The sequence below is a fragment of the Mytilus galloprovincialis genome, chromosome 5 (genome assembly GCF_965363235.1).
Source record: "Mytilus galloprovincialis chromosome 5, xbMytGall1.hap1.1, whole genome shotgun sequence".
NCBI lineage: Eukaryota > Metazoa > Mollusca > Bivalvia > Mytilida > Mytilidae > Mytilus > Mytilus galloprovincialis.
The window spans coordinates 32,999,385-33,017,784 of record NC_134842.1 but is presented as its reverse complement, the minus strand read 5'-3'; the positions used below and the strand labels follow the sequence as shown (position 1 = coordinate 33,017,784).

At 30.8% G+C, this 18,400-nt stretch overlaps 2 protein-coding genes across 2 annotated transcripts; both read right to left on the bottom strand.

Moving 5' to 3' along the window:
• Positions 1-2,258: 2,258 nt before the first annotated feature.
• On the bottom strand, positions 2,259-12,632 carry LOC143074446 (uncharacterized). The gene is made up of 4 exons (XM_076249902.1): positions 12,542-12,632; positions 8,511-8,601; positions 5,987-6,169; positions 2,259-2,461 (listed from the first exon to the last, which is right to left on the bottom strand). The coding sequence occupies exons 2-4, from the start codon at positions 8,584-8,586 to the stop codon at positions 2,316-2,318; spliced, it is 405 nt and encodes a 134-aa protein (XP_076106017.1). The 5' UTR covers positions 8,587-8,601; positions 12,542-12,632; the 3' UTR covers positions 2,259-2,315.
• Positions 12,633-14,537: 1,905 nt separating this feature from the next.
• Positions 14,538-17,446, bottom strand: LOC143075639 (uncharacterized). The gene is made up of 4 exons (XM_076251128.1): positions 17,392-17,446; positions 17,116-17,206; positions 15,808-15,987; positions 14,538-14,803 (listed from the first exon to the last, which is right to left on the bottom strand). The coding sequence occupies exons 2-4, from the start codon at positions 17,189-17,191 to the stop codon at positions 14,652-14,654; spliced, it is 408 nt and encodes a 135-aa protein (XP_076107243.1). The 5' UTR covers positions 17,192-17,206; positions 17,392-17,446; the 3' UTR covers positions 14,538-14,651.
• Between the last annotated feature and the right edge of the window lie 954 nt (positions 17,447-18,400).

Here is an 18,400-nt window from a genome sequence, read left to right as displayed (position 1 = left end):
CTATGGACCGTGAAATTGGGTAATTATCTAATTTGGCATTAAAATTAGAAAGATCATATCATAAGCAACAAGTGTACTAAGTTTCAAGTTGATTGGACTTCAGCTTCATCAAAAACTACCTTGACCAAAAACTTTAACCTGAAACTCCCACTTTCATTTTCTATGTTCAGTGGACCGTGAAATTGGGGTCAAAAGTCTAATTTGGCTTAAAAATTAGAAAGATCATCTCATAAGCAACAAGTGTACTAAGTTTAAAGTTGATTGGACTTCAGCTTCATCAAAAACTACCTTGACCAAAAGCTTTAACCTGGACGGACGGACGGACGGACGGACGGACGGACGGACGGACGGACGAACGGAGCCACAGACCAGAAAACATAATGCCCTTCTACTATCGTAGGTGGGGCATAAAAAACCCAAACAATCGATTTAATGGAACAAGTAAATCATAGTATCTCGGACTAAAGTATTTATATTAACTTCAATAGTAGTAGGTAGTATATTGTTCGACTCTAATCTCAATTGTCTACGATTGTCAGTTTCCTACCGAAGGCTGGTGTTTGTTTCTTTTCGGTCACTCTCTATATATCTTTTAAAAAAAACACATTTACAGTGAATTGTACAGAGAACCTAATATTAGTTACAAACCGAATTATGTGAGAGAGATGTAAGCGGACCACACAACCCTTTATCACGTTTATCAACAATTTTGATAAATTCTCTCCGGTTTCCAACACCAATAAAAACAGACTGTCTTGAAATAAGCAATAATGCTTAAAGAGACATTTAACATCAATCAATCAATCAATCAATCAATCAATCAATCAATCAATCAATTAATCAATCAATCAACCAATCAACCAATCAACCAACCAATCAATCAATCAATCAATCAATCAATCAATCAATCAATCAATCAATCAAAAAATCAATCGAGCATATTTTTAACAGATTTACCGATGCAAACACGCCCATGCTGAAATAATCTGACATAAAACATACTTATCATTTTCCTTATGTATCATCAGATATTGAGAGGTAATCTCTTATCAGGATGAATAAAACCAAAACAGAAAATCTTGCAATATCTTATTTTCTTTTAGATTTTAGGTTTCATCGTGTTCAGTTAAAACAGAAAAAAAACTTGCAAACCTAGTCAATTTATGTTGATTCAATCTTAAAATTTAAGATTTGTAGAAAACACTTTTTTTCTGTTTAATTAGAGAGCAAACAATATCTTTCCTTATGTATAATAAAGTGAACGTAAATGCGCACAATACTGGTGTATATCACATGTTAAAAAACAGGTTAAATACTAACGTAGATTTAACTTTAATAAGCCAGGAAGAGCATTATTTATTAAAGATGTCCGGAGATTTGTAACCACATCCAATTGACGATTACCTTATTTTTCAAGGTTCGTGTAGAATAACTCAACGCAAAATTAAAATTGTCTTGTGAAATTGATCGTGTTTTACGTTTTATTGGACGATCAGTTATATACGCCATAGAACTGATATTAAACCTTATATTTATATTCTGCTGGACGTTCCATTGAGAGTCATGATAAATTATTAATGTAATTGTTTGCTTTTTTATAAGTGATAAATTAAATTAAATTAAGTAAATTTTAGACAAATATATATTTTTGTTTTTCTAGGTTCGTAACTTTTACTGCCATCCTGTATTTTTGGGAATTGATCAATTACATGAACGTATAACTGTGTTCCTTTTATTAAACTAACAATTGATAGAATATGTTTTGCAATATTTGGAGGGCACCTGTCTAATGCAAATACTTTTTAAATTAAATATTGTCTCACCAGACACAATTGAGACCTGTGTAATCACAGTTATCATGACATTATCAGGGTACTGGAAACAGCGTTCTTATTAGTTTTATAGAAGGGTCTACAGTGCTAATAGTAGACGTATTTCTTGTTACTGAAATAAAAACGATCGTATCATACCTAGAGAGAGTTTTTGTGATTATTCGAGGGAACTCACAAATGAAACATGTTTGCTGTTCGGTGTGAGCCAAGGGCCAAGGATCCGTGATGAAAAACTTTGACCTATAATGGTTAACTTTTACTAATTGTGACTTTGATGGAGAGTTGTCTTATTGGAACTCATACCACATCTTCTCATATCTATTTAAATCAATTAGAGCAGCATTTGCGTTTTCATATTAATAGATTGATTTTCAAACATTCATTCTTACAATCAAAATAAATCAAAACGGTAAGGTGAAAAAAGCGTTTTATGTCAACGATTTTATTTGTTTTATTTTTCCAGATCCATTATTTTTAAGGTCTTTACTTTTTGCACATCCATCTGTAATTTTGGCCTGCTTTTGTAGATGCTATCCTATTTTCTTTGCCACAATGACATTGGTTTGATCCATCAAGGCATTCAAAATCGGAACCAACTTGATAAACGGTTCCTCCATAACTGCAAGTTCCTTTTTAATGAAATGAATATACGTACAAAATGAATGAATAAGATAATGTAACGAATCGAATCTAACTACAGTCTTAAGACAAGAAAAAAAAATAGAACAATCATAAAGAAATGTTACCATGTTTACCAGTAAATCAGACTTAAATTAAATTTATATCGATTAATATTATAAGATTAGGTTGACACCTGTATTCCTTTTTTTACATTTTTACCTATCATATCTGTTGTTTTGTTCACTCATCGTTGCCAATATAAGGAAATTTTATGTGACTGTCATCATACAGCTGGGTGTTTTGCTAGCTTTAAACGAAGGTTTAATACACCGTTTCCTATATAAGAAATAGCCTGTACTTAGTCAGAAATATGATAATTGTTATCCACTCGTTTGGTGTTAGAAATTTTGATTTTGCCATTTGATAAGGAATTTTCCGTTTTGAATTTTCCTCAGAGTTCAATATTTCTCATCATTTTGCTTTTTAAACAAGATCAAAACATTATTTCATTAACTAATGTGTAACACTTGAAAATACCATATTTACAACCTATGTTAAATAAATAAGACAGTACATTGACCTATAATGGTTTACTTTTACAAATTGAAGACAGGGATGAAGTGTTGTCTCATTGGCACTCATACCACATGTGATGTTAGTTGGTTGTAACATGTATCGCATATATTTTTTTTTAACTGAATACAACTAGAAGCTCTTCAGAGCCTGTGTCGCTCACCTTGGTCTATGTGCATACATGTATTAAACAAAGGACACTGATGGATTCATGACAAAATTGTGTTTTGATGATGGTGATGTGTTTGTAGATCTTACTTTACTGAAAATTCTTGCTACTTACAATTTTCTCTATCTATAATAAACGTGGCCCTTTAGTTACACAGAGGAAAATATTTTGTAAAAATTTACAAAAATTTATTAAATTAATGAAAAATTGTTAAAAATTGACAATAAAGGGCAATAACTCTTTGAGGGGTCAACTGACCATTTAGGTCATGTTGACTTATTTGTAGATTTTACTTTGCTGAACATTATTGCTGTTGACAGTTTATCTCTATCTATACTAATATTCAAGATAATAACCAAAAACAGCAAAATTTCTTTAAAAATTACCAAATGTGGGGCAGCAACCCAACAACCCATTGTCCAATTCATCTGAAAATTGCAGAGCAGATAAATATTACTAGATAAACAATTTAACCCCTTTCAGATTTGCTCTAAATGCTTTGGTTTCAGAGTTATAAGCCAAAATCTACATTTTACCCCTATGTTCTATTTTTAGCCATGGCGGCCATCTTGGTTGGTTGGCCAGGTCACCGGACACATTTTTTCAAACTACATACTCCAATGATGATTCTGGCTTAGTTTGGTAAAATTTGGCCAAGTAGTTTCAGAGGAGAAGATTTTTGTAAAAGTTAACCGACGACGCAGGACGACGACGACGACGACGACGACGACGAAACGACGACGACGACGATGACGACGACGAGACGACGACGATGACGACGACGACGACGACGACGATTACGACAACGACGACGGACAACGGACGCAAAGTGATGAGAAAAGCTCACTTGGCCCTTCGTACCAGGTGATATAAAAAGTAAGAGCAATAAGCAAAGAGGGTGAAACGAAAACAAAAGACTACACGAAAAACAATACTATACAAAACATTACACCAAAAATCTTGCGAAACTTAAACCCACGTAATAAAGAGATTGAAATTAAATTTTAAAAGAATATTAATATTCCTCCACTTATGCCATCTATCTTGTTGCTAATTAATGATAACTTAACATTTCTTGATTTTACTCAAGGTATGAAGCAGACTTAACTTCCTGTACTGTGTTTGTGATATGTCTTTTTAAGGATTTTCCTGTTAACAAAACATTCTATTTTTGGAAAAACTAGGGATTTTCTTATCCCAGGAGTTGATTATCTTAGCCGGATTTGGCACAACTTTTTGGACTTTTCGGTCCTCAAAGCGCTTCAACTTTGTACTTGTTTGACTTTTTTAACTGTTTTGATCTGGGCGTCACTGATGAGTGTTATGAAGACGAAACGCGCGTCTGGCTTAATAAATTATAATCCTGGTACCTTTGATAAGTAATTAATATAGTAATGTTTATGAGCCATTTATATAAATTGAAAATTTGGCAAGGTAAAGAAAACTCAGATCTCTATTTGGTTGAGATTTCAAGGACACATTAACATAATACAGTGTAATCTGTGTTATCCGACAAACTGGGGGATAAGAAAAAATGTTGGATTAAGCAAGGTGTCGGCTTTGTCTGCAAGGATAGGCATATTTTGAGACCATAAAAATGTGTCGATAAAAGCAGGATGCTGTTGGAATACTCAGGTGTCGGATTAGGCAGGTTACCCTGTATATGATTATCAGAGATTATATTTTCAGTAAGTGTCTTTGGAGTATTTTTCGTGGTTCTGAATGATCGGGTATTGCTTGATTCCCTCACCCAACAGTGTAAACAATACCGTTTCTGTTTAACTCATCATTGCGTTAAATAATCGACCGACATAATTTCATTTTAGAATAAGATGGAAGTGATACATGTAGCAAATGGATTATTACAAAATTTAGTGAGAATAGACTATATATCTTTTCATTGATTAGCTTTGTTCTAATTTTTTAAAGTGTGAACTTTTAATTTATGAGTTTTTTTTTTAAATTTATACTCATATATACATGTACAGTAACACTAAAACCATGCAGTATGAATTGATTGTTTCATCTTCAATTAGGTCTTGTAACATCTATGATTAATTTTGTTATCTACTAAAGTATTATACAGTTCTAAGATAATTAAGCGCTTTTTATGTTCATTTCTTTTTTCTATATTATTATATGTAACCTTGACCATTGATTGAAACTGCAATTGTTTATAGCTGTCCTAAGTCAGGAATCTGATGTTCAGTAGTTGTCGTTTATTGATGTGGTTAATATATTTTTTGTTGTTTTTATATAGATTATAACGCTGGTTTTCCCGTTTGAATAGTTTAACACTTGTTATTTTTGGGGCCCTTTACTAGTTTGCTGTTCGGTGTGAGCCAAGACTCCGTGTTGAAGACCGTACTTTGACCTATAATGGTTTATTTTTTGAATTGTGACATGGATGGAGAGTTGTCTCATTGGCACTCTTACCACACCTTATTATATCTATTGTTGTCTTTTGTCTGTTGTTTATATTTTTATCTTTTTTTATTATTATTTGGAGAACTGATTGTTGATGGTAGATCGTTCATCATATTTGTTAACATTTATATTCAACTCTCTTCGACTAAGGGCCTATTGACTTTTTATACAGACACTTATCGTTCCGATTATTTTTTTCTTGACATCTATGCGACTTTTGGTTATCTGTTTCGTTTGCTTGAAATCTTATTGGCATTTACTTTTATTGATGTCCTATAAACAAGACAATACAGTAAAGATAAAGACCACATGTCGGAAATCTAATTCAGAAATTGAGCGAAAATATATGGAAGTTTGAACTGACCTTCACAGTATTGACATTTTAGGTTCTCAGGAACTAGTGGTGATTCACATACAGTTGGAGGGCACTTGAATTCCTTACAATACACATATCCTTGTTCTTGTAAACAAAACCGGTCACCATCTGTAAGCACAGGTTTAATTTCCCCAACTGTATACTTTATACAGTCTCCATATATTTCACTTCCTAAAACATACATGAATTAACGCATGTTAGTCCAATGAAATACATAAAAATAACACTTCCAGAAACAAATATCACACATTATTGACGTTCAGTTTAGTCCCCCAGTGCGATTGATTGTTCGATGCTGTTATTACTTTCCGAAATTCACAGGGTGTTGAATGATTTACAATACAAGCCATTGTTGTTTGAATTGAAATTAACTCATAAATTCTAGACATACTCCGATCAAAAGGCCATATTTTCATTGTATTAATATTTAAAATCCATGTAAATCATACGTATACTAGGATTTAGATTGTAAGGCAAACCCCTTTATAGTCACGATAAATCTAAGATCCAACACAATTGTGGCATGAAAATATACGTTAACGGTTTCAACTAATGGAAGTTCTACTGATATGCCACGATTAAATAGATTAGACACAATAATATTGCGTTATTCACATATCAGATTGAAGTTGTTAGAATTTCGTGATAATTTGATAAAGAAGTTGGCATAAAGATAAGGTAGTTACAAACAAAACAAGGGGAACTTTTTGATAGTTATGGTATTTCTATGCATCGAAAATGAATGTTGCAAATAAGACCCAAATGTGTAAACAAACATCACATAAATTCAAAATAGATCTTATGGAATCAGTTTATATTTATAACCATTTTCTCTTTTGGAAACTACATGTAGTTTTATATTTTTCTATCTGAATTCCCAGATTGTTTATATTTAGTTACATTGTATTGCATTGCTTATAACAATTTGCAAGGTTAATGTTTACTTTTCTACGACTTTTCATTTTATTTTGATTTAGAAGCAATATAAATAACTATTCGACTTGGCCGTTTACGCTCTGTGCAAATGTGAACATGTATGGTTAAATATGCTTATAGCTTATTGGTCGAGTGCGTTGACTAGACGCGTGATATCATAAAAATATACTTTGACATGTACTTATTGTCATTGGATGTTTAGCAACAATTATTCAATGAACAAACGCTTGTTGTCATTGGATGTTTAACAACAATTATTCAATGAACAAACGCTTGTTGTCATTAGATGTTTAACAACAATTATTCAATGAACAAACGCTTGTTGTCATTGGATGTTTAACAACAATTATTCAATGAACAAACGCTTGTTGTCATTGGATGTTTAGCAACCATTATTCAATGAACAAACGCTTGTTGTCATTAGATGTTTAACAACAATTATTCAATGAACGAACGCTTGTTGTCATTGGATGTTTAGCAACAATTATTCAATGAACAAACGCTTGTTGTCATTAGAAGATTAGCAACAATTATTCAATGAACAAACGCTTATTGTCATTGGAAGTTTAGCAACAATTATTCAATGAACAAACGCTTGTTGTCATTAGATGTTTAGCAACAATTATTCAATGAACAAACGCTTGTTGTCATTGGATGTTTAGCAACAATTATTCAATGAACAAACGCTTGTTGTCATTAGATGTTTAGCAACAATTATTCAATGAACAAACGCTTGTTGTCATTAGATGTTTAGCAACAATTATTCAATGAACAAACGCTTGTTGTCATTAGATGTTTAACAACAATTATTCAATGAACAAACGCTTGTTGTCATTGGATCTTTAGCAACAATTATTCAATGAACTAACGCTTGGTATTAACATTTTAGATATGTTTAAAGATTATCGTTGATGTTGGATCGTTCAATCTTGCCAATATAAAGTGGTACACAACACTTCGGGGAAGCAATTTTGTAAAACTCAGGTGAATGTTTTTAGCACTATCTCCTGTTAAGAAAATATTAAGATTGTCGATGATCAAAACTAGTGTTTGTCTAACGGCTACTAGTATATAATTTTGTAATTAAGTGTGTAGTTCAAACTTTTGATTTTTTTTTGTCACAGGGTTAACGTTATTATTGTGTCCAAATCTTATGAAAGAAATAAAAAAACAAAAATATTGGAACTCCGACGAAAATTCAAAACGGACAGTCCGTATTCAGATGACGAAATCAAAAACTCAAACACATCAAACGAACGGATAACAACTGTCGTATTGCTGACTTGGTACAATATAGAAAATGATAAAATGAACCTGATTTTATATGGCTAAACCTCTCACTTGTACGACAGTCGCATCAAACCTGTCAAATGAGTTTTAGTCATTGTGCTTGGTACCACCTTAATCAAACATAATTGTTTTCTGATCTAAGGCATTACTCAAATGTGACATCATATACATTTACCTTGAGAAAAATTGCGATTTACTCATAGAGCTTTCTATTTTAATTATATGCATCACAATATCATACATTAACGAGAATGGTTTTAAGGTCAAAATTAGCAATATAATTTACCGGAAGCTGGTCCAATTATACTAATCATGTATATCACAGAAAGACCATACACCGGAGATACTTTTCTTTGCAGCATTTTCAATTTGACTTTCTGAAAAATAATAAAAAAATTATGTTGAAACCCCTCATTTTTTTTCTCAACCTATTCGTTTTAAAGAGTCAAGTAGTATATTGCCCATAACAATTTAAAAAAACCATTCAAAGTATAGAGTGTCCGACATTGTCAAGACTCATGTGCTGCCATGTTGGAACAGACTGGTCAAGAGGAACTTACTGTCATGTCTTAATGAGACAATTGAAACCAAATTTGAAGCACATGGAGAATAATATGACAAGAACTTTATCACATTTCTGGATTGCTGAAGAACGTTTGAATTTTTGGAGTATTAATTAAAAATGATAAAAAAAACATACTTTGCCAAAATGTAGCTTTGATTGTGGTTTGTTCAAAAATATAATAAGTCGCCGAGCTTTTCTCAAGGTACAGTTTGCAACAAAATGAAACATTTTATATTGATTACACATGAACAAACATTATTATGTGGGTAACAAGCTAATAAAATATATACAAGTTAATCTGTGAAATGAAATGTTTTGTATGTAATACTTAGATTTTTGTTTTGTTTTTAACATGAGAAATGGAATAAGAAGGTATTGTGACATTAACTCATTTTTCTACATACGGAAAAGGAATGGTTTTAAACCATTGACATATCCTTATTTTGCTCTCGCGAATTTTTCGTTTGAATTCACATTAATTTTCGTTAATTTCATGTAAATTTCACGTCCTTACGTACATTCTTTCATTACAGTTTCCCTTTGCATGCATTTAAATTTACGCTATGCTTATAGAGAATAATTGACTTTCTACCATGATACAATATTCGACAAATGATATTTTTTGATGTAAAAAGTAAAATACTAAAACTACTAGATTCCTGACTTGGTAAATGCATTTCCTTATATTGAATACAAAAACTGATTGGCTGACGCGATACTCTGCAAAAAGTAAAATCACAAAAATACTGAACTCAGAGGAAAATCAATTCGGAAAGTCCATTATCACATGGCAAAATCAAATAACAAAACGCATCAAAAACGAATGGACAAGAACTGTCATATTCCTGAATTGGTACAGACATTTTCAAATGTAGAAATGGTGGATTGAACCTGGTTTTATAGCTAGCTTAACCTCTCACTTGTATGACAGTCGCATCAAATTCCATTATATTGTCACCGATGCGTGAACAAAACAGACACAATAGGTAAAAATGTCAAAAATAGGGATACAGCAGTCAACATTGTGTTATCATCTTGATCACTATAAAAACAACAAATGTAACGAAGAAGCACAAAAAGGCATACATCAAATTAGCATCCTCATTTTGATTTATTATACGATTTATTTGTCTATTGGGATGCATAAATACAGTCACACAAAATAGATATAACAAAAACTGACTTAACAGTTAAAGTAATAATAATAAATAAAATAATAGTTTGGTTCAAAGTATGACGGGATACATAAGTACAGAGTCACGTCAAATGAATATCACAAAAAAAGTTGGTTAACAGTAAAAGTAATATTAATAGATAAAATAATTTTGTCATTCAAAGTATGACAAGATACACAGGTACAGAGTCACATCATAAAATAATTTTGTCGTTCAAAGTATGATGGGATACATAAGCACAGAGTTATGTCAAATAAAGGCAACAGTAGTATACCGCTATTCAAACTCATAAATCCATGGACAAAAAACAAAATCTGGGTAACAAACTAAAACTGAGGGAAACGCATTAAATATAAGTGGAGAACAACGACACAACACTACAATGTAACACACACAGAAACGAACCAAGCATCAGACAAAATCAGCTTTATTTAAAATCAGTTCAGTAGGATAAATTTCCTAAGTGTAAACACTGAGGTCGTCATTAATGAGAGCCATCATATCACCCAAATATATGTGTTTTTAAATTTTTGCAAGGATATCTCAAAAAACAGACTTAACAGTAAAAGTAATATTAATAAAGACAAATAAAAGGATAATATAACACGTTATTAAGATGATAAACAACATCAGTACGCAAAATCTATACTTCAAGACCATTGTGTATTATTTGTGAAGTTGATACGGAATATTTATCAACAAGTTCTGGGTTAAAAGTTACAATTTATTACTAAAATCAGCAAAGATGCGACGCATCGAAACAAAATCTGATACAAAAATTTAAAAACACATATATTTGGGTGATATGATGGCTCTCATTAATGACGACCTCACTGTTTACACTTAGGAAATTTATCCTACTGAACTGATTTTAAATGAAGCTTATACTAACAATGAACACTGCCGTTTCTTTGATCTTAATATCTATATATCAAACGAAAAGCTTAATACCAAAATTTATGTTCAAAGAGATGAATTTTTATTTACTGTTGTTAATTGTCCAATTTTAGATATTGTGTTTATATAGCTCAAAGTGTTCGATTCGCTTATATAAATGTATATAATAACGTATTTGATTTTAACGTAAGAAAGGTTTTGATTCCTGAAAAATTATTACACCAGGCTTTTGATTTCACAAACTAGTCAAAACATGTACTAGATTGTATCATTGGTACAAGGATATCATATCGTAAATAAAAATTAACACATAGACATCATATATCATCAGGCATTTCACATCCTATCTTTTATGGTAATATTCTTAACAAACCACAAAAGTGTCAGCATTCAAAATATCTCTAAACATTTAAACAGACTTATTCAGTAAGGATAAACATTTGTAGTTACGATACTTTGCCAGGTATATTTTGGTTATAACATTGATTCACTCATAGGGTCTTTGCATCGGAAATAAGTACATTTATTCTAAAACAAATGGTTTTGTTTAGTCAGTATAACGATTTAATGTGTGTCTTTGTTTGTAAAATGGGAAAGTTGTTTGTCTTATTTTAGCATAGATATTTTGCATTTTATTCGGGATTTTTTAATTTCTTAATCTAGATATCGATGAAATATTCTATAACGGTTATAAGTGAAGTAAAATCAAAATTATATCCTTTTTGAAAATAGCGTTTTTAAAACAGTAGTGAAGTAAGTCAAATAACATGGACACAGCCATTCGCGAAGGGAACACGAATTGCATCCTGTATGAAAATAACGTTGTTAACACAATTATATAGTAAATCAATTACCCATTCGTGAAGGGAACACGAATAAGAGAGCAAATCGCTAATATTTTATATATTTAACTCCTTGAAATCATTATAAGTAATGTTTCGTCTGAGTAAAAGTTTTTATTATGATCAAAAACCAGAATTATTTTTTTCCGGAACCCGGAAAGTACAAATCAAAATTCACCAAGAAAAATAGCCACGCAACATATATAGTATATGCGGCAAAATTATCGAACGAGCTTCTGTTTTTAATAACATAAGGTTTTTTTTCCGTAAACAATTTATCAAAGGCGCAATTTAGGAAAATAATTGTTTATACATGTAATAGGAACGTCCAAAATAGAGAAATCATTAAGTACTATGCACAATCTAAAATAACATCAAAAATCGAGTTTAATATAATATTCCATTTGTTGGCCAGATGCTATGGTTTTCTCATAGATTTTATGATGGTACGACACTAAACCCCAACCGGGAGGAATTGCATTTGCTTTAATATAATGAAGATATAATCTTTCAAACAGTTAAATTGAGGTCAAGAACTGGCATTTCAGTAACTGATAGTAGTCATTTGTTAGTCTATGTATCATCGTCATTTTGCTAAGTTCTTTCGTAACATCCTTTTTGGTGCTCATGTTAGTACAAATCTGGTAAAAGTCTATCAGCGATGTTTTTCAAGCTTATTTTGACAAAATTGAAGCCAATTGATTGTCAATAGCGGAATGTTATTTCTATATTCCGTTTGGTAGATGTTTGAAGAAAAGAATAACATTTTGATCTATTTGTTCTTTTATATCTTATTTACCTTTAATTAACTTTTAAATGTAAATAAGTATGTACTCACCTGGTAATAGACAAACGATAATAATTATAACGGTTATTAATTGAAGGTTTCTTTGCAAGTGACTAAAAATGCAAGAAAACACACCACAGTCATGTGACTTTGTTTTCATATGAGGTACAATACAGGTGTTTTACTTAATTTGACAACGATCGAACTAATTGAGACCCCCTTGAAAGCCCTCCAGCTATTTTAAATCACAAAAATCTGTTGCAGGATTTTTAAGTTTTACAAGTGCTAATCAAATAATCATTGTTATGCAAGAAATGTTTAAATTCTATGCTCAGCTGTGACTATCCATTATATAGAAAAAGTATTATTTTTAAACAAACATTCGTCTTTGTGAAAATTCATTAACATTTAATACACAAAAAGCTTTGTATACATAAACTTGTAATCTGCATATGTTAATAATATCGTGAAATTTATTTCTGTAATATATTTTCATTACATTATTAGATTCAATATTTGCCGATAAACTTATTCGAAAACTATATAAGTAAGACAAGAAGAAATGATGCAAATAGTTAACCTTTAACATATATTCCTTCTGAAAGAATCATTCTATTTCTGAAACATTATTACAAACCTTTGATTGGCAGTGATATATAAGATGACAGCAATGCATTAAGATCAGCCATGTAACTGTCTCTTGATAAAAGTGGTCATATAGTGTGCAAGGAGATTTTGATCTTTAACAGAGTGTGCTGGTCCCAAATAATTTTATTGCATCTTTGATATCTCTTGGATCAATCCGTGAATGTTATCAACAGTGTTATTTTCATTGGATGATATATGAGCCTGTACGTACTGCAGATAGACGACTATATTGTTTGATCAAATCTCATTATAATGGAAAATTCCACAAACATCACACACATACGAACATAAATGATTTTAGAATTCAAACAAACAGGCACAAAATCTAGCAATGACGCCCAAAAATGAGGGACTGTTAAATTTTCCGAGCCTCTAGGCAAGGGAAATTTGGTTCCAAGACTAATATTTTTCGCAAATACCTCTCAATAATATGATATATCTGTTTAATTACACCGAATAGATTTTGTTTGAAACTCTCTGTATTGGTTGAAGGAAATATATTTTACTTGTAAGATGTAATTCATGAACAAGTTTGTCCTTAATTTTGAGGATAAGTAGAGACTATCATAATACCACGTGAATTATACATGTAATAATACGAGCTAGCGCTGTCTTAATGTAACGTCATATCCGAAAAAAACTTGACGGGAAGAGGCTCGCGTGGGTAAAAAGGGAATTTGCAAAATGGCAAATACCACAGCATTCAGGGGAATTTAAGGCCAATTCACCGGCAGTGGTAAAAAATATGCAAATTCGTTTGAAATGTGAAAAAGGTTAGAATATGCGAAAAAAAACACTGGCTACCAAGAGATCAACATACATTATTCTTATATAAGGCGTAATAAAAAATAAAATACTCTCATAAATTGATACTTTATTTTTCCAATCGTTCATATTCTAATTCTAAATGAATGGTTTTTAGAAATATTTATGATATGTTTGTGTTCACTGTTTTTAGTAACCTAGTAAATATTTGTGTTATCTAGACGTAACTTCTCAAAGATATTACTCTTATATTTTAGCTGGCCTTTGGTTTTATAATAATGTCCTTTTCCAAAAAATTACTTTTAAATTGATCTAAAAAAAAATTTATATGAAACATTTTCACGATATTGAAATAAAAGGGACCTTTCGTGACATATTTTTTACAGACGATGAAAGCATTTAACGACCCAGACTGGCTAAGCAGCCCTTTCTTTTTTTATCAATTACTTTTTTTGTCTTACAACTATGAATTTTATAGCAAATTTAACTAATTGTAAAATTCGTGACGTTAGTCATGTTAATTTGAATGTATGGTATGATGATAGTCTCAGATGGACACTACTTGTTATTCGACAAGTTCGTTCTATTTTCCTTCTTAAAAGGCTTAAGAGTATAAATAACGTAAAAAAAAACAGAGAGAGAAAATTAGTTTATTCTTTCATTTATCAAAACAACAATAAGAAAAAAAAAGTAATGTTCATCTTTTTTAACCGATTCGCTCTCCTTCGTTTATGTTTATCCATCAGCTTCATTGCATTTTAAAGCACATAGATCTTGAATTAGTGCCAATTTTTGTAGATCCTATGCTATTTTTGGCACCACAAGAGCAGTGGTTTACTCCATCCAAACAGACAAATCTATCTTTAACTTGATAAATAGCTCCTCCGTAGCTGCAAGTACCTATTTAATATAATGGATATACATTTATAATTGATAGAAATTTATGAAAATTTACTTTTGTAAATTATATAAGTCTAAATGAAATATCGTTTTAAGAGAATTACCTATAGTATTTACTTTGACACTATAACAAAAAATAAAAATTTTTAAAAATTTGAACCAACCTTTTTGTCAAAAAAATTACACTGGTTATATAGCAATTTGACAAACACCAATTTTGATCATCGAGAAGCTTAATATTCCCTTTACAACACAACGTAATTTAAACGTTTAGCTGACTATACAGAGTTATCTCCCTGTAGTGTTAGGTACCACCTTAAATATTTCATTTTTATCTGAGCTTGGCGAATTAGATAATATATAATAACACAGACAAAATAATGAAAAATGATTTGTTCTTCCGTAACTGTATCTTATAAACTTCTCAAAATTTAGGTACATTTTTGGATTAAAATTTAATATATAAAAAAAAAACCCACTGAATTCCCTCACGAACATATTGACAGTTATCATAAATTTAATGAGACAAGCGTTTTTCCTTTACTGATTCAAATTGGATACATGAATAAATATTTTTTTTCAAAATCTATTGATTCATATAAAAAGGAGTGTAATCCCGTCAAATGTCTGTATGTCATTGCGAAAGCATATACCTCGCCAGTGGTTGTCTATCACCATATCATAATTTTCCGCATTTTAGAAAAACATGATGTTATTTTTAATGGTAATTCGAAATCAATATCTGTTAAATTTGTTTTTAACTTTTCTATACTAGAGAACTCTTAACCTGTTAAAACAATTGTTCTGTCTATTGTTTAAGACTCTTTGTTGTCCTTTATATCTCGTTTTGTTATTTTATTGTTGTGGTGATGTTTCATTTTTTATTTCATTATTTCCATCTTTTTTTAAATCATATAGAATTATTAATAGTTACGATATTGACCAGACGTACAATATTGACCAGTCGTATGACCAATCTTAATTATAACTACGTTTGATCTCACCTTCACAATATGGACATCCACGATATGGAACTACTGGTTTTAAACATTTTGTGATTGCACACTTAAATTCTTTACAATACACATATCTTCCTTCTGTTATGCAAAAACGGTCACCATTCCTAAGAATAGGTTTCGTTTCCCCAACTGCATATTTTACACAATTTCCATATATTTGCTTTCCTCATAAAATAGAATAAATAAATGTATTTGCATTAATGTAAAAAGTTCATATTCAATATACCAAAAAAAAAAAAAAATACATTTAAATTGTTCATGTCGTTTAGTGTTTCACGGATAATTTATTATTCGGGAATCATACCACATCTCCTTATTCATATAAGATATTTAGGTACTATGTATTCATTAATCGTAAGCTTTCAAATGTTTGGATTTTATGTTAATCCAGAAACCCCCTTTGCACGTAATAAATTCATGAGGGGTTATTGCAGTTACATTTACTAACAAATTGAAAATATCAGTAATAATAAGATATCATTAATAGATTATCAAAATGTTAATAAATCTTTTTTTATGTAAAAATACACAGGCCTGCCGATTTCATTCATATGGTGGCGATGTTCCTTTTTGATAACCGTACTGTATGTTTTTGCCGGAAGTAAACGTGCAACATAAGAGCTTCCGGTAGCATATGATTCAAATCCAATCGAGGCGTTTTGCTTTTACTTTGAAGAATTATTAAACCTTCTCCTTAACAAAACATTACAAGGAATAGGGCTTGACTAACTATTCATTTAACATGTTCAAGCATTTCGAATCCTACATAAAATTTAAGCAAATTTGTATGCATGCATATGATTGGAAAGACTGTCTTTTGACTCATTGTGCAATTTACAAAAGAAAAATAATGAAACTACCGGAATATGACATTTTTTTTCTATAGCTTTGATATGTTTACAAAAACTTAAGACGAAAAGAAATTTCGAGTACTTCTGTTAAATGTTCTTTTTTATTTTCCGATGTTGATGTTTCTTTATCCTCCTCTTACATGGTATCTATGTAGACGGTTACTTGTTTTTAAAAGTGTGCACCCCAATTATTAGGTTATTTTGAATAGACAGAAAAAACATTTCAGTCATTCCTTATAATGAAATGAAAGGAGAAAATTGTTTTCACGGTCAGATGACAAATTATGTCTATGAACTGATAGACAAAATAATTTCAGATTATGAGAAGACGTTTTACATAAAAAATTAAATTATTAAAAAATATACGATTTAAGAAATCCATAAAATAAGTGATATCATACCTATGAAATTGAACAAAGATTCTTTAAAAAACTATATTTACCATAAGATTCTCCTATAAAACTGAACATATACATGGAAGCAAAAACTAACGCAGGGAACACTCTACACTGTACCATTTTGAATTTCAGTTTCTGAAAAATATTGAAAATTTTAAAAGATAAAATCCATCCATAGATTCATTACCATTGAGTCAGTCTATCAATATAACTGTCGAGCAACAGTGTCATATTTTATACAATGGTCTATGATTTCAACTGTCTGACGATAATTTTTAAGTAATGTATGTTTGAATTAATTTAAACAACAGTTTACTTACATGTTTAAATTCAACGTACCAATTATAAAGTGTTATGTAAAGTTTAGTAGAAGAATATTTATGTCATTTATCAAACACGTAAGAAATATAGTACCAAGGCTCAAGTTGTTACTTTAAAATTGCGTAATTAGTGATGTCCGTATTTGTTTAACCACATCCTATTTACTGCTTTTGTTTACGAACTAAAATTAATTCGTATGTCAGGTAAATGTAACAATCGTTAATTAAAATTGTACGAAATATATATACAATATTATGTCAATGTCAGAAAAGTATCAACTTTTTTGTGTGAGGCTGAGAAACTAGGTAAGGGCGACGTTCTTCCGACCCTTCCCCAGTTATGCGCCGAGTACAAAAAAGTTGATATTTTTCAGACATTGACCTACTATTGTTTTTATACTGCAACTTAAATAAATAAATTCATAGCTATTTAAATTGTAACACAAATTTCAAACTTATTTTCATCCCTCAATGAACCCCTAACTGTGGTAAAGTGTTCCATGATCAAATTGACATTGCACAAAATATAGCTGTGTTACCATATTTAGGAAATAAACAAACTAGTTGCAGTATGAATACAAATACAATATTATGTAAATATTAGAAAAATATAAACGTTTTTCAAAGAGGCTGATAAACTGGGAAAGAGTGAGGTTTAACCGATCCCTTCCCCCGTTTTTTGCCGAATAAAAACACTTTATATTTTTCTGACATTGACATACTATCTTTTTTATACTACAACTTCAATTAATACATTGATGGCTTTTTAAAATTGTAACACAAATGTCACTTATTTTCATCCCATAGTAAACCCCTGAATGTGGAGAAAGTGTTCCATGATGAAATTGACATTGCACAAAATATAGATGCGTTTGTAAATAAACAAAACTAGTTGCAGTGGGAAAACGTTTGTATTTTTAAGTTTAAGTGTTGTCCGATAATGTGTTTTAGACCAAGGCTCTTTAGCATGTTATTAGCCTCATGATTATTTCGGTTATCGTATTGCTGC

Excerpts from the sequence above, each read along its gene's own strand:
- LOC143075639 (XM_076251128.1), bottom strand. The coding sequence starts at position 17,191 with ATGGTACAGTGTAGAGTGTTCCCTGCGTTAGTTTTTGCTTCCATGTAT. Across the intron at positions 15,988-17,115 it reads TTTTATAGGAGAATCTTATG|GAAAGCAAATATATGGAAAT; the intron begins GTAAATATAGTT and ends CTATTTTATGAG. Across the intron at positions 14,804-15,807 it reads TGGATGTCCATATTGTGAAG|GTACTTGCAGCTACGGAGGA; the intron begins GTGAGATCAAAC and ends TATATTAAATAG.
- LOC143074446 (XM_076249902.1), bottom strand. The coding sequence starts at position 8,586 with ATGCTGCAAAGAAAAGTATCTCCGGTGTATGGTCTTTCTGTGATATAC. Across the intron at positions 6,170-8,510 it reads TATAATTGGACCAGCTTCCG|GAAGTGAAATATATGGAGAC; the intron begins GTAAATTATATT and ends TGTATGTTTTAG. Across the intron at positions 2,462-5,986 it reads AAAATGTCAATACTGTGAAG|GAACTTGCAGTTATGGAGGA; the intron begins GTCAGTTCAAAC and ends TTCATTAAAAAG.